Source organism: Anneissia japonica, unplaced genomic scaffold (assembly GCF_011630105.1).
Source record: "Anneissia japonica isolate Jap-2015-1 unplaced genomic scaffold, ASM1163010v1 scaffold287754_len4335492_cov202, whole genome shotgun sequence".
NCBI classification, from domain to species: Eukaryota; Metazoa; Echinodermata; class Crinoidea; order Comatulida; family Comatulidae; genus Anneissia; species Anneissia japonica.
In genome coordinates, this window is record NW_022705543.1 from 3897982 (window position 1) to 3917033 (window position 19052).

The window sequence follows — 19052 nt, forward strand, 5'->3', positions numbered from 1 at the left end:
AATTTGAATATAATTTTCTTTTGTTCTCCATTTGATTTCAGAATTTTGAAAAAAAAATTGGTTGCAGGGGGGGAGGGGGCACACTTGAATCCGCCACTGCATGGAGTCGCAAAAAAGGGGGTTACGCCCCTTTTCCCAACAGTTTCTAATGTTCAAAAAGCTGTATATCATTAACCGTTCCCGAATTTTGCCTCAAACACCCTTTTTGTGTCTTAGAAAAAAAAAATCAGTTTTAGGCCTACAACATACTGTAGGCCTATATTGAAAATGTTGGCTTTAAAGCACAATGCTTCATCCATAGTACAATATTGTGCCCAACAATGGCACAGGTGTGCAGGGCCGAAAGACTTTAAATAGCGTAGGCCTATTTATAGGTTTACCTCCTTGAGTGAAATCAGGATTTAGGGCCCGCATCCAAGTATACAAGAATTGGCAAGGGCACTATTTTCCTCTTGAGAAATGATAATTCAGTACAGGATGAGGCCTTGGTGGGTCTGAGCCGTTCTACCTTACATTTTACTTGGATTATGCCCCAACTATTGACATGTCCTTGTTCTATATGAATACAGTATTATTAATATACTTTAACAGTGCCGCTCGACCTCTGTCTACAGTATCAAGCATGCTAGGAACACAGTACAGTGCCTGGGATTGTGTTCAGCCGTGATTTGACAGATTAATTCGGTATCTGATAGTAAGTACATGGCGGGTGTAATACAGTATATTAACATCATTGTCATATATGAGAAATATCACATACTTCTTACACTGAAAAGAAAGTATAATACATACTCCAAGTATTAAAATACACGCCATCGTGTTGGGATTAAATATTTCGATATTAATTATGTCATCATCAGGAATGTGTAGACTGAAAGTGTAAACGGAGCATTCCATCTACAAATGTCTTTATCCAAATAAATAAACTAAACTGAAATTCGTCTTCAACAACGTCTGAACCGTTACTTTTTCAAGAGAAACTCACCACTATGATAGCCTAAAGATAGTGCATTCGCAAGTGCACCAATTGAATTACTCTTCAATCGCGCAAGCGCGTGGAGGCTGTGCACGTATAAGTGTTTCTAATCTGTATCTCAATTTCCTCCTCCCAATTTTAGAAACAATCAGTTGCGGTGGCTTCACAACTGTATGTATGCGGTTAGTGGACCTTTCTGATACGCCCCGCCCCGCCCATTGGATATTGTTTGTCCCACAAAACGACAGTGACATACGTAACACGTGGGTCTGTGGGACAACACGTGTGTTTGTGAGGTAGCGCGTGTTCCTGGCGCTGTTCTGATTGGTCAGTTGTTAAATTTGATTGACAGTCAAGAAGCCCACTCCCACTGACAGTGTCTGCCTCAGCCCAGTGCTTAACATAAGTTTTTTTGTCAAAACCAACAAATTCACCCAACATACACAACACTAAATAACTGTAACAAGCAAATACTCCATATTGCATTCAAATTTTGTTTTCGAACAAACAGAACATACAAAAACATAAATTGAAGCTCTAGTTTGGCAGTTCAAATGTGCCTTTTAGTCCTGTGTTTATAAAATAGTGTAGAGTGGTGATGCGAGCAGTGGTGGGGGAGGGGGGGCACGCTTTCGGACATGTCGGACCCTCATTGGTAAATTTTTGGAGCCACCACTGACACGAGGCTTTTTTGTCTCAACTAAAAACAACTTCACCCTTAAGTCTTGAGAAATTGCCTAAAAATGCTCACAGACAGTACTGTATACAACAAAGCTAAGTAATAATATTAACATTCTAAATCAAAATAAATTACTGTAACATACAATTATAAAAAAAAATCACAAATTTACATCAGTTATTTTGTAATGTTATTAAGAATAGAATTCATTTGACATTCTATTCTTAGTCTGAAAGAAAGAAGTATAACTCTTTCTACATTCCTTTTGATCAGAAAAAACAATTTGAAATTGGTGGTAACACAAATCTATCATTATAGCTACAATTAATATCTATCAGAAATACACATACTAAATATAAGTGTACAAAACTACAAAGAATATAAAATATATATAAAAACTCATCAGTGAAAAAATATGCTGTGCAAAAATATATAATTACATCTTTTGCTCTTCTGAATGACTTTCTATGAAATTAATCAATGTTTAAGAAAATAAAAATTCTTACATAAATTTATGAACACTGTCATGAGTTTTACTGTTTTCAATAACAAGGAAAATATTCGGAAGCACTTTCAGATGTTAAATATTATATTAGAGAGGTTTCGCATGCGAACGAATATGTGTAGGCATACGTTTAGCTATCCGCAATGGTTCGTAGCCATTCTGTATTTTTTGCAATCACAGCGCAATTCAAGCGTAGCTTAGGCCTAGGACCTAGCTTAGGCCTAGTACTATAATTCTGTTCTCTTCTCTTATCTTGCTTCTCAAAGTTTTATTAGTATATGTAAGGTTACTTCCTTTGTTGACCAGAAGTGTTGGTTATTTTGTGATAGGCCCTATTGTTTATGACCCAAAAGTGCCTGGCTACCAGCAGGCCTGGGCCTAGGCCTACATAAAATCCCGACACCACCAAGGTCAAAGCACTGACGTTTTAATATCATCCTAGAAATCCAAAATTTTCCTATGCATTTTTCACTTACGCGTGGTGAGCGAGATATGCGTGTCGTCCACACGTTAGCGGATAGCAGCCTGCGTATGACATCAAAGTGATGACGTATCCGTCACACTAACTGTACGCGTTCATGTGCGAAACCTCCCTAATATTAATATTATTACTATTAATACTTGTATTACTATTATTATTCTAATTAAAAATATGTTACTTTTCAGAGTTGATAAAGAATTGCTACATTTTTATTATTATTTAAAATGGGTTTACTTTGATAGGTTTCAAGTCAAGAATCCTAAAATCATTTGTAAAAACTTGAGTGGTAAATAAAGCAGTACAGGTAGTTTCATTCTGTCTTCACCGAGTCGGCTCTTCGTAGAATCATTACCGGTAGAAGAAGACTCACCCCACCAAAGATGTAGCAGGTAGTGGCACCTAGACTCCAGTATACTAAATTAAAGCAAAAGAATAAGTTTAGTTTAGTCTGACACAAGAGATACTAGCATCGTCAAACTAACTACAAAATAGTAGTACAGACCAGTTATGGTAAATATAGACCACGTTGTGATAAATATTGGCTTAATTTTATTAGGCTTTCATTTTCACAAAAACAAAATTTTATAATCGTGTTGGAAACTTTTAAATGATGAAAATGATTAATAATACTTGACTCACCTGATGATGCAACTATTGGTCCAAAAGCTCTGGCTAATGCTCCTAATGATCGGAAAATTCCTAAAACAGTTCCTTTCTGATCATCTTTACCTGAAATTTAATATTTAAAATAACATTTTTCAGATGCTTCAATTTTATGGAACACTTTTTATTTTATGCTGGTAAAGCACTGCATCCCAGTAGCAATGCAAGAGATTCCACAACAAGCGATCAAATGTCCCTGACAAAAGGTCCTCAGCCCCAACATGGTGGGAGCAAATTTTAAGATAGGCACCTCTCGATGCGCGAAAAGAGCACTAAAAGAGCACTAAAAGACATTAAAATGTGTTTTCAAAACAGTCTTCCCTGAAAATATAATTGACTTCTTCCCCAACAGGGGGTTAAGTGTTTCTCAAGGGGGGTCATGTGTCCCCTGCTGGCAACGAATCTGCTCTTTCTTTTTAAATCATCCTCTGAATTGAATATAAATTGAACATGTGTCTTCATGCAATAAGGACTGTAATGTTTATGAATTGTGTTTAAAATTTGAACTTACCAAATGTAGAAACCAGAGTTGTTAGACAAGGTACTACTGTTGCAGAAGCTAAAAAGAAAATGATTACCGTCATATCCATTATTACTTTTAATATCCAATACTCTTGTTATTGTATGCTAGTTGCACATATGGAATAAAGTCGATTTGAACTCAAGCCCCTGGGATTGGAGGTAAAGCAGCTTAGGCACATGAACATATATTGCAACCCACTGTGAAATACATTTTGTATATGCTCACTTTAAATTTTTTTCAACAACCTGCTCAACCCTCTAAACTAAAAGAGTAATGTATAGTGTGTCAGGGGTGGATGTTTGTCGATGTCTTTGGGATGATTGTCTTGGCTTGTTATGGATGTTTGTCAGGGGTTTTGTCAATGTCTTAGAGATAATTTTTGGGTGTTTGTCAGGTGTTTTTAGTATTTAGTGACCAGACATATTCATGCACATGTTGACTCTTTTTAGTATTTAAATTTAAACCCCGAAACCAAAAATCAGCAACAACCAGGGGCGGATTTAAAGGGGGATACACCGGGCTGGCTGCAGCACCCTTCCCTTTTTTGGAAAGTGTAAAAAAAAGAAATAAAGAAAGAAAAAGAAATAATTGATCACCCACAATGCCTCAGAGTTTATTTTCGGGCATCTAGAAAACAAGAAATTTGCGAAGGCATGCCTGCGGGGCCCCACTAGGTAGTGTTATCTTGATTGGCCCCACTTTCGGCCACCCTTTAGGACATCTCTGGATTTGCCTCTAACACCAGGATTGTGTCCCTTTTAACCTGGTTTAATGTTTATATTATATATTTATTCATAACCAACCCTTGCAAGCAGGTTATTTCTATGTAAATGTTATATTCACAATTACAGTAAAAGCATACTAAATAATTAAGTTAAAAAAAACTAATTATTACAAAATAGTAGCCCTCACGAAAGAGGGTAGCCCTCTCAAAGAGTAGCCCTCTCAGTGAGTATCCATGAGAGAGTGTAGCCCTCTCAAAGAGTAGCCCTCTCAGTGAGTATCCATGAGAGAAGGTAGCCCTCACAACTAATAAGCCTAACGGAAAGGTTACCATTACTGTATACCATTGGTTACCCTTGACTTACCAAATGAAAATAGCGTTAAACCAAGGTAGCAGACAAATGGTGTAGTCGCATAACCAACAATAATAAATGCCGGAATTAAAACAATAATACCCTAAAAAGAAAATAAAATTATTAATTATTATTATTATTAGTTAGAGTAGTAGCATATCAATTTACAACTAAATCATGGATTAATAAATAATCATACTTTGAAAAGTGTGATATTTAATTTAAAGAAAAATGACTAAATAATTATTTTGTTTTCATACATAAAAAAAAAACCTCTGAGAACAAGCAAAGGTAGAGCTATTAAATATGGGTAGGTTTGAGGTTTGACATTCTACAATATTCTGGCAACCTACCATAAGTGCGACTTTCTTTTCTTTTCCAGGTTGAATTCTCCTCACATAGCCACCTAAAACACCATCAAAATACATTCATGTCAACATCAAAATTTGAAAGAGCAAAAATTGTCCAGAATCGTCACTCTCCAAACTTCATAAAGACCTTTAAGGTTCTGAAATGACTACTGTAGCTCTCCAAGTCCCACTAGTGTAAGAAAATATATACCGAGAGGTTTCTAACCTCAAATGTTCTAAAAATATTTTGTTATGATAGACAAATATATTACTGTAGGTTTAATATTATTATTTTGTTTGATTTTACTAGTGCAGGCTTTAATGATAAAATTGGATGGAAATAAAATATTTTAAGATATAAGATATCTCACCTTGAACAAGTGCCATTATAGAACCCATGAAGAAGAACATACGCCCTTGCTGCATACTGCGATGAAGAAATTGTATTTACAGATTATTAATACCTAATTCAATAATGCCCCTACAATAATCAATCAATCTACTGTATCAGTCAATTAATCTGTCAGTCAATTAACCAATCAATCTGTTATTCAGAGAATTATTCAGTAAAGCAATCAGTTAATCAACCAACCAATCATTCTGTTAGTCAATCAGTCAGTCAATCAATTATGAATTCATTCACATCAATTAAGCAGTTAATCAACCTGTCAGTTAGCTAGGCAACCAATATGTCTGTCTATTAATCAACCAATCAATCAATTAACCATTCAACTAATCAATCAATCAAATTCATGTTACCTTGTGTAGTTGAATCTCCTATGAACCAGGAATGTTAGCGTGAATTCCAAACCAGAAAAGATGAAGAGATAAAAGAAATAGGAAAGCCCAACTTGACGAAGCATTGCTGAAATGAATATTTAACAAATTTATTAAATAAAATCAATGTACTATTTTACCTACGAAAACCAAATAAATAGTACCATAAATGAAATTATGCACCACTAAAAATTGTTGAGTCTTTAATAAAGTGCTTATCTTTTAGCAAACTTACATTTTTGTCTAAGTTGTTTAACTGCTGAAAAGTTAAAGAGGGAAATTGGGTTGATTAAATCCTGTACTTCAGTCAGTGTACTGGTAAAAGATTTCGCCTGTAACAAGAAAAAAAGTAAATACTATATATAATAATAAAATACAAAACTATTTGTTTTAGTAGGGTTGTAACTCCACTCTCTACACTAGCCCCAACAAGATTCAATAATAAAAGATTTAGTTTTAGAAGTAAATCAGGGGTATAGCTAGGGAGTGCACGGGGGACACATGCCCCCTCCGAAAAGAATATTCGCACCCTCCCAGTTGCTCCTAAAAATCACAGTCAAGTAGTTAAAAATCACCTCAAATCACTTTATTTTGCGAGATGTCGTCCCCTCATCGAACCCCTCACATTACAGCCCCCCCCCTATTTCAAGACTCTTAGATACTGTACAGACAGTGTACACCACTGGTGTAAATTAAGGGGAGAAAAAAACATCTCTTACCCGTTTTTGTTCCGGCAGTGTCTCTTTCATAAAGGCTAATATAAAGAGCAGATCAGCAGTTGCTAACGTCAATGCCAGCAAAGCAGGCTTCACATAAAATGCATTTCCTTCTACAACTCCACGGCTGGCAAAAAATGCACCAATCAGAGGGCCTACAATGAACCCAACAGAGAATGCGATTCCAACAAGTGCCTAAAATAGTAACAAATGTAAACAGTAGATTAGAAAATGGTAATTGATACACTAAACAGTCACAAATCCAGGAATTCGAAATAGAGGGGGCCCAAGGAGGGGCTTTCACAGATGAATTCCTCCATTTTTTTATAATTAAAAAGAAATTAGGGGATCCTAGGCCTGCTTCCCACCACACCCCCCCCCTCTCTCTCTCTTTGAATCCACCTCTTTAAAAAAATGATATTTCATAGACAGTTGAGAAACCTACCATTCCTTTTCCACGTGTCTTAGTCGTCGAAACATCTGTTACAATGGTCGTGCTGAGACTAACGTTACTCTTGCTAAGGCCTCCAACAATCCTTGCCAATACAAAGATTGCAAAGTTATGTGATAATGCCCATAGGACGTAGGAAGCTGCAATTCCAACCTAAAAAAAAAAAAGAGAAATATTTGAATAAAATTTTGCTGCATTTTGCTCAGGATAAACAATTAAAAAATATAAGTTTAAATACAATCAATACCTACCTTATGTTGCATGTTGATATAAAACAAAACAAAATAAACTTTTAACATCTACAACTGAACTATGAAGACAAACAGATTTGAACAATTATGAAATGTCAGCTATTCCAGCTGCCATAAGAAAACTTACCATTGATATAATCATAAGAGGGCGCCGGCCATAAAAATCAGAAGCTGCTCCTGTGATTGGACAAGAGATGAACTGCAGAAAGCTAAACAGTGAACCAATAATTCCTAAAATACAAAAGGAAATACATTGGTCATAAATTTTTATACATCAATAATGCCTACACACACTTCACATCTTTTAAGACCTCTCTCCCAAGGATGTTGGTCTCAAACTAACGACTTCCTAATTGAAAGGCTAAAGCCTTACCAATGCGCTATACGGTTTCTACAATATCATTTGTCATTTTAACTGGGAAACTGTCATGTACGATACGATTGAAATTGAGAATGGGAAAAAATACAAAACTATTCCACCTAACTATGAATTGTCTACTAAAATTAAAGCTATTCCAAACTATACAACATAATTTTACCTCCGAACAGTACGGAATTGTATTTTTCTGTGTCTGGTATTCCAAGTAGGTCCCTGAATGCGGTACATGCAGATACCATGCTGGAGTACAATCCACTCTAACATGAGATAAAGAATGAATGTATACAAATACTTTTGAAGTGCTCAGCAACCAGATACAATTGTCTCAAAACACAATAAGTTTATCAGAATACCTTAATCCTATATGGATGAACTGTGCATTAGAATGTTATTAAATTTACATAAGATTATATTTTTGGACTATGAAAATATTATATGAATGTGCAAAGGACAATATGGCAAATCTTGTTTGGTTTAACTGGGTACTGTATTGGACTCATTGAATATAAACCTATTGTGTATGATCATGCATAGTTAATTCCTTAATATAAATTACATAATAGATTCATTGTTGCTCATTTTGGTATTTTAAAAAGTGCCCAGGGAACTGCATACCAATATTCACTGCCTATATAACTTAGGAACACGATCACGTTCATGATAATACTTAAGGACACATTTTACAAAAAACATATGGTGAGCAGTAAGTCTTTTTTTTAATATTTTTTATTTCCTTCACAATCAACAGCAAGTGCACTCGCCACTTTTTGCAAAGGACACATTTTGCAAAAAACACATGGTGAGTAAGTATTTTTTCCAGATGGGCTTCTTTACAAAATTAAGCCCATAGAACTTTTATTCGAATTTGAATATTGGCTTAAACAAATGTTTTTGAATATTTGTTCATTCACCCACGGAGGTATTATAATAATTCACCTGAAGTAGTGTACTTGTATTTAAGTAAAAATTCACCTGCTAATTGTGTTTAAATTGCTGAAGGGAGTAAAAATTACCATAATCTTTTTAAATACATAAAACAAAACAAATTAAAAGATTAATTTAAAAGTAGATTTTGATCCGTTAAAATTTCCTGAAAGTTTAATGAGGAAATAAGACAAAATAATCATGATTTTAGACTGAAAAAAATGCTCATTCCCTACCTCATCTGCATTCCCGTAATAGTCGAGTAGTGATGGAAGCAATGGAAGAATCATTGTGAAGGCTAACAGATCCAGTAGCAATGAAACAAACACAATCTTCACCATTCCAGACATCTTTTCCTTGTCCCTTCCATTCGCCTCCTGGTTCTCGGTGGTTGTAGTTCGAGCCATAATTCTTTTCCTCCGTTAAAAAACTGGCTTTATATTTACTATAACAATTAAGAGGGATGCATGATTAACAATTTGCTGCCATGATAACTATTAGTGCACCCCCAATTCGAGACACGTTGTATTCTGAGACCCCTTCAATTCCGAGACCCTCTAATTTGAGAAAACTTTTTCAAAGAATCCAATAACAATCTTCATCTTTTAACACAAAGCTAACCCTCTATTTGAACACCAAATCACAAGACCACTCCAAATTTTCAGGTGCTAAGGGTGTCTCAAATTGGAGGGCAAACTGTATTTCCTCATTTCATTTTTAGACCTTTAGACCTAATTAAATGTATTATTTTAATTTCAAATTACTATTTCACAGATTGATTTTCCATTCATAATTTTTGCTTTACAAAATATATATAAAACAATCTACCACTGATAATAAATACGAGGATTTTATGACTATACAATAACAATTGCTTGCAAAGCATGACATAGCAAAATGTCACAAAATATGCGTTAAAAAGTATACAAATCTTAATATATTACTAGGCTTATATATACATATTTGCAAAATTCGATCAAAGTACACAAATTCAGAAAATAGTAAGTAGTACGTCTGTAATGACAACATGAACATTTTCTTAAGTTTCCATAAGGCTACTGTAATTACAATTGTTTCAACACCCGGTATTCAGGGAGTTGTCACTGACTGACTGTACTAAAATGCCTACCCACATGACATGTATGTGTAGGCCTGGGCCTAGCTAGACTTGGCTAGCCCTTGTATTGTGTACTATATTCCGCATACAGAGAGATCTAATAAAACTAATAATTTTTATACACACATTGGCGTTAATATTATTTCAGTCACATTGTTTTATATTAATTATGATATAACGAAATGCACTTCCTCTTACCTGATGTACTTCTACCACCAGCCTTCTTTCGGTTCTAACACCACTAAGTAGCTCCACCCACTTCAGTATGTTTGTTGATGCTGTCGTGGTAGCTCATGCATGCACACTGGTGGCTATTCACCTTTACACTTTGACCTCTTATTGACATTCTAAACCAACCAACGTGTTGTTATTTTTTCTGGTCGATTTTTACCCGTACAGCAACCAACAGTACTACGGCTACGGCTATTTTTCAGAGCCACAGTACAAATGGCTAAAACTACAACTTTAAAGTTGATTGGTTTGTAGGCTTAGCGACATTAATGTATTGTCCTAACTAAATTGAAGAGCAAGGCGTAGGCCTAGGCTCTTTTTCTAGTTAGGCTAGGGCCGCCTACTACTACTAGCCAGGTAGGACTTGGGGTGGGGGTAGGCCGGCTAGGCCCACCACTCGTTCCGAGAGTTGGGCCTAGGCTAGGCCTAGTACTAGTTAGTACCAGTGTAGTAGGCTAGCAAGGCCTAGGACCAGACTATATAATTGAATTAAGCTCTTAAATAAGATAATATTAATAAATATAATATTACATTTTTAAAACTTTTTTCGGGATAATTATTTATAATTTAGTAAGGAAGGGTGCATTACAACACTAAATATACATTACTACATTTTATAATTTTGGTATGCATTATTTGATTTGATTTATTAAATTTTGGCACAACAAAATTACAAGAAACATACTTTTACTAAAATTTAAATTAAATTCTAACAATTATCAGAAATAATGCTAATTTTTGAAATTATTCCATTTCAGATATCGGAGTGAATTTGACAGGTGAGGCAGAAATTGTGTTTCTAATTAATAGTATTTTATTATTAATATTTTATGATTACACCAAATTTACAACAGTAATATTTATTTATGCACTTTACTGTATTTTATTAGATAATGTTTTTAGAGGACTGTACCATGGAAAACAAAAACATAAAGGTAATTAAACATGTTAAAATATTTAAAAAAAAAATTGACTTTACTCTAATAGTTTTAAACATCTTTTATATATTACTGTATATTACTTTCACATTATCAACTTTTTCATTATGTAACTCAAAAGCTTTATTCATTTCCTATCTGTTGATGAAGCTGTTTATGATTTTAAGCAAGATTGTTTTTATTGAATTTTTTTAGATGACTTTCTTGAAGTTTTGCAAAGAGCTCTTAGTGTTGGTGTTCAAAAGGTATCTAAATATTTTTGATAAAATGTTAAACAATCAACATTTGTGTATGTTGTTTTTTCTGTGTATATTCCACTTTATTATAATACAGTATTAAGAATTTTAAAATATTACTTTTACTTATTTTTTTGTACTGTTTGTATTATGTTTTATTTTTTCAGGCAGCTCGCATCCCAAATTTCAGCCATTATTAAAATAATCAGATGAGAGCAATGCTGTAGCCAGCTATTGGGACAGTCCCACACAATTTTTCTAATGTGTCCACAAAGAATGGGTCCACATTTTAAAAATGGGCTCATATTTCTCATACTTTGTGTAAAATGGATCACCTTTTAAGCAAATGGTCCAGATTTCTCATATTTTGCATAAAATAGGTCAATTTGTAAGAAAATAGGTCCAGGTTATTCTTTTTTGTGCGTAAAATGGGACAAATTTTAAGAAAATTATTTGAATTTACGCATAAAGTGGGTCCACCCTGATATTGTTCCACACTGTTTGAAAATTCTGGCTACGGCATTGGATGAGAGTGTTTGATAATTGCATTGAATGAGAGTGTTTGATAATTATAGTAATTAATGATTATATTTTTGTTGGCTTTGAATCAATTAAGTATATAATCTTTTTCGCTTTCATGATATTATTTATTACTTTTGATCTCTAAAGATGCATGTATTAAATATGTAATTGATTATTGTTTTTATTTACACAGCTGATGGTAACAGGAGGGAGCTTAAAAGACAGTAAGGAGGCTTTGGATCTAGCAAAAACACATGGTAAAAAATAATTTGTAAATATTATCATTATAATCACCATTATTTTCACCAATGCCATCATCATCATTTTTTGGTATACTGGGCTTGCGCAGATATACTATATGCTGTGGTAGTGGAATGTTTCTGTAAAATGGAATATGTTTATTTCAGTTCATGATTTGACAAGCATGACAGGCATCATCATCATTGTAATATTCATCATCTTAACAAATAACATCACCATCATGCTAATCATCATCATTATCATCATCATCAATTCTAATTTATAATCTACATTCAGTCGACTGCAGTGTAATAATTGTTTGTTTTTATACTTCTTAGATTCTCTGTACTCTACAGTTGGTTGTCATCCTACCCGATGTAGTGAGTTTGAACAAGAAGGCTCTGACAGTTACCTGGATGACCTTCTAGGCTTGGTAAAGGAGGGTCAGGACAAAGTTGTAGCCATTGGAGAATGTGGTCTAGGTTAGAGCACCTCTTTTTGTTCTTTTTGTGATTTATACAAAAGTTAATTTCAGTTTAAGGTACAGTAGGTTCGGAGGCCTTCTTGCAGGCTTCTTCCCGCTTGGTACTTGGCACTTGTACTTTGATTACTATTTAACCGTGCAGACCAAATGAATATTGATGTACCTCCATGAGTCTTGCTTAAAAAATGTTGTGTTCATTGAAACATTTCCTCTCCTGATTAAAGGACTCAATATTCTTGGCTTATAATAATAATAATAATTATACAATAATTGGCTTTTGATATCATTGGTGTCTGTGCCTGAGTTGGTGCATTTTGTTTATAGCATATTAGACAACAGATATGCACTACCTCACAGCCATTCATTGAAAGAGAGAATTATGATGTTTACATTCTCTACATGGTTGGTAGGATTGATGTACAGTATGCTGGACTGAAAGTGACATGTTTTCCCCCTTTTGTAGATTATGATAGGCTTCACTTTTGTCCAAAGGAGACCCAACTGAAGTAAGTTTTTGAATTTACAATATTTCTGCTGTTAAGCTTGCCTAAGTCGAATTCAAAATGCCATTGAAATATTGTTCAACTTAGATAAAATTTGACTTAAAGATTGTTAATTAATGAAAATCACAACAATAAGTTTCTCTCTGATCATTACATATCTTATTATTATTATTATTATTAAGTTTGATTTCACACTTTATGCTGTGTTCTAAAGTTCTATTTACCATCTTCTGGTTTTTTACAGGGGGTCAAGTCTTAAAGTTTTTACTTATTTTGACCTCCTTCCACACTTCCAATTAATTATTCTTACTTGCATTTACACCGATTTTGTAACTTTGTATTCTTATTATATTGTTATCACCTTATATTGATATGTTAATTTGAAGTGTTGGAGAAACCATTAAACAAACAAACAAACAAACAATTTGGCATGTAAAATGAGTTCAACTTAGGCAAATTTAACTGTATAAGCAACATTTTAAATATTGTCTATTTTCTGTTATATTGTTATGAACAGCTAGGCAAACAACAAACAAATGGCAACAATTTCAAACTAATGTAAAAAAAAACCCAATATTTTATTATAAAAAATGTAAGAAATTAACTGTTTGGGAATTGGACATTTATTATTCATTATCCTTTATTTAATTAGTTTTGTTTAGTCACAGAACCATATTCTTTCAGATATTTTGAACAGCAGATGGAATTGGCTGAGAAATCCAAGCTTCCAATGTTTCTGCATTGTCGAAACTCACACAGTGACTTCATAGGTGAGTAGGTATGTTTACAAGTTGGTGAGGGGGGAGGAGTTGAGGATGGGGAAGAGGAACCAATAATATATTCTTCTTTAGGACATGACATTTAACACAGTGGGTGGCAAGAACAATCAAGAAAAAGGATTAAAAAAGATGATGAGGATGATTTGAGGACAAGGAAGATATCTGATTATGGAGCTAACTGAATGGAGTTATAATTAGAAGACAAATGTCATGCTCTTATATTTCAACCCAGAACCTTGAGTTTGGAGTTGGCGCCCCTTAACTTTTAAACCACAGTTTCTGTTAATAGTCTTATTCCATTTTGTATGAATCACATTTCATATAGGTGTTCAACTCTCCTATTTGACAATGAAATGCTGGTAATGATTACGTTAAGAAAGTTGGTATTAACAATGGAGACATTAATAAGCATGAACATTTATTTATTTCTACAATCATATTCTATAATATTATGAATTTTCATTCACTTGCTTTTAGATATAATGAAGAGGAATAGAGACAGATATACAGGTGGGGTGGTAGGTATTATCAATTATTTGATATTACTAAACATTTTTTTCTAATCAGGAAATCTTACTGCCTTTCTGTCAGCCCTACAGTCTGTACCCATTAGAAATAAATTGACAGGACTTTTTGAAAAGCTGACCCAGTAGGTTATTTTGATATATATCTCTCTTATGTATATCAATAATTCTTAATAGAAAGAGTATTAAAGCCTTACACTCCCTGCTAGCCCCACATTTTCTACCAACCTGACATCTCCTTCCAGATACACCTCCAGCCACCCCTATCTCCAACCTTCTGAACATTTCTGACAGCCCACCCCCTGCCTGCTAAATGCAGTCCTACCCACTGCCTGAACATTCCTGCCAGCCCTACACCTCTAGCCATCCTTACCTCTGCCTGTTCAACATCCCTGCTTGCTACACCCAGCATTACCCACTACTGAGCATACTTGTCAGCCCTCCTCATAATGCCAGCTCATATCCAAATGATTTTGTGCTTTTTTATTCTTAAAATATTATACTTTCTTATTAGAAGTTAGTGGATCTCTGCTTTGATTAACCATAACTATCCACTCTTAGTTGCACCTCGCTTGCTTGTGATAATGTAGTACCTCTTTGATCCATAGGTACACAGCTTTGATGGGTCAAAAGACGAAGCAAAAGCTGTTATTGATTTAGGTCTTTACATTGGTATCAATGGCTGGTGAGTTAACAGTTATCTTGCATCCTTTTTCTAGTACTGATCAGTGTTATTTCAGTGAGTTTAAAGTTGTGTTCACATTGAATATAAGTTAAACTGAGAAAACGTTACCCAAGAAGGAAAACCAGGCTGTTTTTACTGAGCAGAGAAGTCCAGTGCGAAAATTTAAATTTCCAAGAACGCATACTAAATGCAGTGGGCATGGTTGAACATTCTACAGAATGTATCGACAATTAAACTGACTAGGCATGTGCAAAATCTTACCCTCTTAAAGCCTACAGTGTATTGAAACCAAGTGTGAACAGCAGTTCGATTTGACCAAGATAGATTTGTGATTGGCTATAATGCATAATTCTTGTGTACCACTATTTCACTTTTATGACACTTGTAAAGAATTATTTTCTTAATGATGGTGTTAATGAAAGTATTTAATTGAAAGTATATCAATATAAATATAAATAATATATCATTATTGATTTTTAGTATTGGATATCAAATGCAGCATTCTATGTCTGTTGAGATTGACTATTAGTTTCTTTTATTTTAGTTCATTAAAAACTCAAGAAAACATTGATGTAATGTGTTCAATACCATCTGAATGGTTGATGATAGAAACAGGTAGGCATGCTATAACGCTGTATTAGACCACAATTTAAACTGGAAAATGTATTCATTATTCAATTTATCTACATGCAACATAACTTTGTCACTTTCATTGCAGTTACTTGGCGCCCTCTATTGGTTACATTATTTATACTTATTTGAATCTACTGTTGCTTGGATTTCAGATGCTCCGTGGTGTGAAGTAAAGGCTACTCATGCTGGTTCAAAGTTTATCCAAACTACGTTTCCTAAATGCAAGAAAGAAAAATGGGAGGATGGTCACTGTGTCAAAGGTCGCAATGAACCTTGTCACATTGTGTAAGTTAAATTAACCATTTAAAACGTTACGAATTATAATGTTTACTGCTGTAAATTTCAAATCTTGAGCTGTATCCTATACAGAAAAGAAGTCATTATATAATCAATGTGAGGTGTTGTGTAGATTACGTAGGCTATTGAGTGAAATAATCTTAAATCCAAATTTTAATTGTTGAAGTTCTAATTTATCGTTGCTTATTGTTTTGTTTTTTTACTGTTTTCTGTGGGTTTGTATTAGGAGTATATCTCCATGCATACATATTTTTTTTAAATTTTTTATTTTTATGAAAGTTCGGTACCAAACCAGGGGAGGCAAGATAGCCACATAGTCGATTGACTAGTGGCTAATAATTAGCTTCACCCTTAAATAAGCTTAAACTACAGACCAACAACACAAAATAAAAGAAAAACATGAATAACACATCAAGATGATTAGTTTTTAAGGTGTTTAATTAAATTTGTTCAATTTAATTTGTTTAAAATTATTATAGGTAGGTATGTATGCATCTGTGGGTGTGTATATGTATATATGTATATTCATTCATAGGTGTGTATGTTTGTATTGGTACCAGGGCTGTACACATCACACCTGCCATGTTTTTCAGCTAACTTTTGTTCCTGATTCCTCTCATTTTACCATATAATGTATAGTAAACGATATATTATTGATCATGTATTCTTGTCTCTTTATTTGGCAGGCAAGTCTTAGAAGTGATGGCAGGAGCAAGAGGGGAAGATACTAATGAACTTGCCAATGCTATGTACCACAATACACTCAATCTATTCTTCAATAAGAAGTCTTGATACAAGAAGTCGTGATACATACTTCATATCATATACCATCAAACTACTTAAAGATCACATGTACAGTATCTAGAAAACTAATAATTGTTATTCTTAATATAAATTAATCAGGGGCGGATCCAGGATTTAACAGAGGGTGGTTCAATATGTTTCCAAAAATACCCAAAATGAAATCGGGGTTCTCCCCCGGGAAAATTTTGATTCCTAGATGGCCGGAAATGAGCTTTCCCAATTTCTGAGGAGTCTTTTAATGACCTTTAAGTTCTTCAAAAATGGAGGTTTTCCCCCTCTTGAAGAAAGACAGGTAATTTTATCTCATTCTTTAGGCCTATTATAGAGGGGAAAAAAATCAAAGACAGGCAATATATTATATTCCAACAACATTGAGTAGTTACATTTGTAGTCTTTCTTCCATGGATTGATGAACCGATACGCCTGAAGAACGTACATAAATTATTACGACAGCGAACCAAAAACAGTGTGTATAATTTATTTAATTGAAAACTAGTTGGGCTAAGCCTGTTTGTCTGATCTTCCAACTTATGCCTAGGTAGGTTAGCATGCCTTTTGTAAACCAGGACCCAGTTGTATTTTGTTACGTTTCTTCACAGAGGGGGGTTCGTCCGAACCCTTTGATCCCCCCTGGATCCGCCACTGAAATTTGCTATTCTGAACATTGAATGATTGTACAAGAGGCTAGTGTGGTTTCATACAGGTAATGAAGTACTTTACAACTGAACAATCAGAACAGTGCCATGCTTACGTGCATGTTCCCCAAACATTCATATGTATGTTGTGTACATGCATATGTATGTTGTGTACATGCATATGTATGTTGTGTACGTGCATATGTATGTTGTGTACATGCATATGTATGTTGTGTACATGCATATGTATGTTGTGTACAGCATATGTATGTTGTGTACGTGCATATGTATGTTGTGTACATGCATATGTATAGTATGTTGTGTACATGCATATGTATGTTGTGTACATGCATATGTATGTTGTGTACATGCATATGTATAGTATGTTGTGTACAGCATATGTATGTTGTGTACATGCATATGTATGTTGTGTACAGCATATGTATGTTGTGTACAGCATATGTATGTTGTGTACATGCATATGTATAGTATGTTGTGTACATGCATATGTATGTTGTGTACATGCATATGTATGTTGTGTACATGCATATGTATGTTGTGTACATGCATATGTATGTTGTGTACATGCATATGTATGTTGTGTACGTGCATATGTATGTTGTTTATGCTGTCGTTTCGTTGGACCTTAGCAGTGTGGATTAGCAGAGTCCACTGGGCTTTCAAGAGTAGTTTCGATGCAGGATTTTTATTTCTTACATTCAGAATGTAAACATGATGCCTTGTGTGTCTACAGAATATTTTATTGAATTAAAAGCCAATAATTTGAATAAATTTGCAAGTTTGTTTATTGATATGATGATTAATTAGAATTAATTGTGTTAGTGTCCATTTTATAGAATACTCATGTTATGTTCATTCTTCATTATTATCTGTGGGAATCCAGGAATTCAATATAGAAGGGGCCCGGTGGTTGGGGGTAGGGGGAGACTTTTATGGGTTGCATATGGATACACCAATAATGGTTGGCACTGAGGGGATAAATTGCATGATTCTGGGCATCTCTAGATGGTTGGAAATAGCACTCTCACACTTGAATTTCAATGTAAGTTCATTCTTTTCCTCCCATTTTGAATCCATTTTTAATTATAAATACTGTATAAATATAAATAGGCCCATGCAATTGATTTCCATGAAAGGAAAGAGAGCAAGGCCACATAAGAAAGGAAAAGGAAAGAAAAGATTAGAGTACTTGATTACGAACGTCGCTTTGGATGCTGTGCATGAAATCATCCAGATCTGAACAGGCGTTGATGAGTAACTTGATAGATTTAGATAGATACAATTATCTAAATAAAAAATACGTATTTTGACTATACTTATGCATTAAATTGTTACATAGCACTGGTTTTATCCTTTTTCAGACTGTAGTTACGGATCCAGAATTTTTGAAAGCTGAACGGACACAAATTTTACATTGACAGATGTATTATGAAGTATCCAATAATGGCATAATTCGTGTTCAGTATTTGTATGTCATTTTTAACTATTTGTAGACTCTTCGAATAAACATCCCTGGTCATTGATTTTTGTTTTTTGTTTAAAAAAAAATTTAATAAACGTCCACTAAAAAAATGGATGACTGTAAACAAAACTAATGGAAGCCACATCATTCTCAACACATTCTATCAATATTTTACTCCAGTAGAATTATA

At 34.2% G+C, this 19052-nt stretch overlaps 2 protein-coding genes across 2 annotated transcripts; one reads left to right on the plus strand and one right to left on the minus strand.

Moving 5' to 3' along the window:
- Positions 1–1450: 1450 nt before the first annotated feature.
- On the minus strand, positions 1451–10171 carry LOC117105713 (major facilitator superfamily domain-containing protein 10-like). The gene is made up of 14 exons (XM_033246951.1): positions 10067–10171; positions 8988–9196; positions 7988–8084; positions 7576–7679; positions 7192–7350; positions 6750–6941; positions 6266–6362; positions 6013–6118; positions 5625–5680; positions 5257–5309; positions 4916–5006; positions 3816–3863; positions 3281–3370; positions 1451–3055 (listed from the first exon to the last, which is right to left on the minus strand). The coding sequence occupies exons 2-14, from the start codon at positions 9156–9158 to the stop codon at positions 2952–2954; spliced, it is 1368 nt and encodes a 455-aa protein (XP_033102842.1). The 5' UTR covers positions 9159–9196; positions 10067–10171; the 3' UTR covers positions 1451–2951.
- Positions 10172–10208: 37 nt separating this feature from the next.
- On the plus strand, positions 10209–17004 carry LOC117105825 (putative deoxyribonuclease TATDN1). Its single transcript, XM_033247123.1, has 13 exons — positions 10209–10346; positions 10858–10878; positions 10990–11034; positions 11233–11282; positions 11989–12052; positions 12374–12517; positions 12983–13025; positions 13707–13792; positions 14279–14319; positions 14934–15010; positions 15555–15625; positions 15796–15928; positions 16627–17004. Exons 1-13 carry the CDS (start codon positions 10316–10318, stop codon positions 16730–16732), a joined length of 912 nt encoding a protein of 303 aa, XP_033103014.1. The 5' UTR covers positions 10209–10315; the 3' UTR covers positions 16733–17004.
- Positions 17005–19052: the final 2048 nt, after the last annotated feature.

What these genes read in the sequence shown, in the direction of transcription:
- LOC117105713 (XM_033246951.1), bottom strand. Translation starts at nt 9,158, where the DNA reads ATGGCTCGAACTACAACCACCGAGAACCAGGAGGCGAATGGAAGGGAC. An exon ending in CTCTTATGATTATATCAATG is followed by an intron (nt 7,351 to 7,575) that starts GTAAGTTTTCTT and finishes TTTTTTTTTTAG; the next exon opens with GTTGGAATTGCAGCTTCCTA. An exon ending in AGGAGATTCAACTACACAAG is followed by an intron (nt 5,681 to 6,012) that starts GTAACATGAATT and finishes TCTTCATCGCAG; the next exon opens with TATGCAGCAAGGGCGTATGT.
- LOC117105825 (XM_033247123.1), top strand. Translation starts at nt 10,316, where the DNA reads ATGGCTAAAACTACAACTTTAAAGTTGATTG. An exon ending in TGGAAAACAAAAACATAAAG is followed by an intron (nt 11,035 to 11,232) that starts GTAATTAAACAT and finishes GAATTTTTTTAG; the next exon opens with ATGACTTTCTTGAAGTTTTG. An exon ending in CATTGGAGAATGTGGTCTAG is followed by an intron (nt 12,518 to 12,982) that starts GTTAGAGCACCT and finishes CCCCTTTTGTAG; the next exon opens with ATTATGATAGGCTTCACTTT.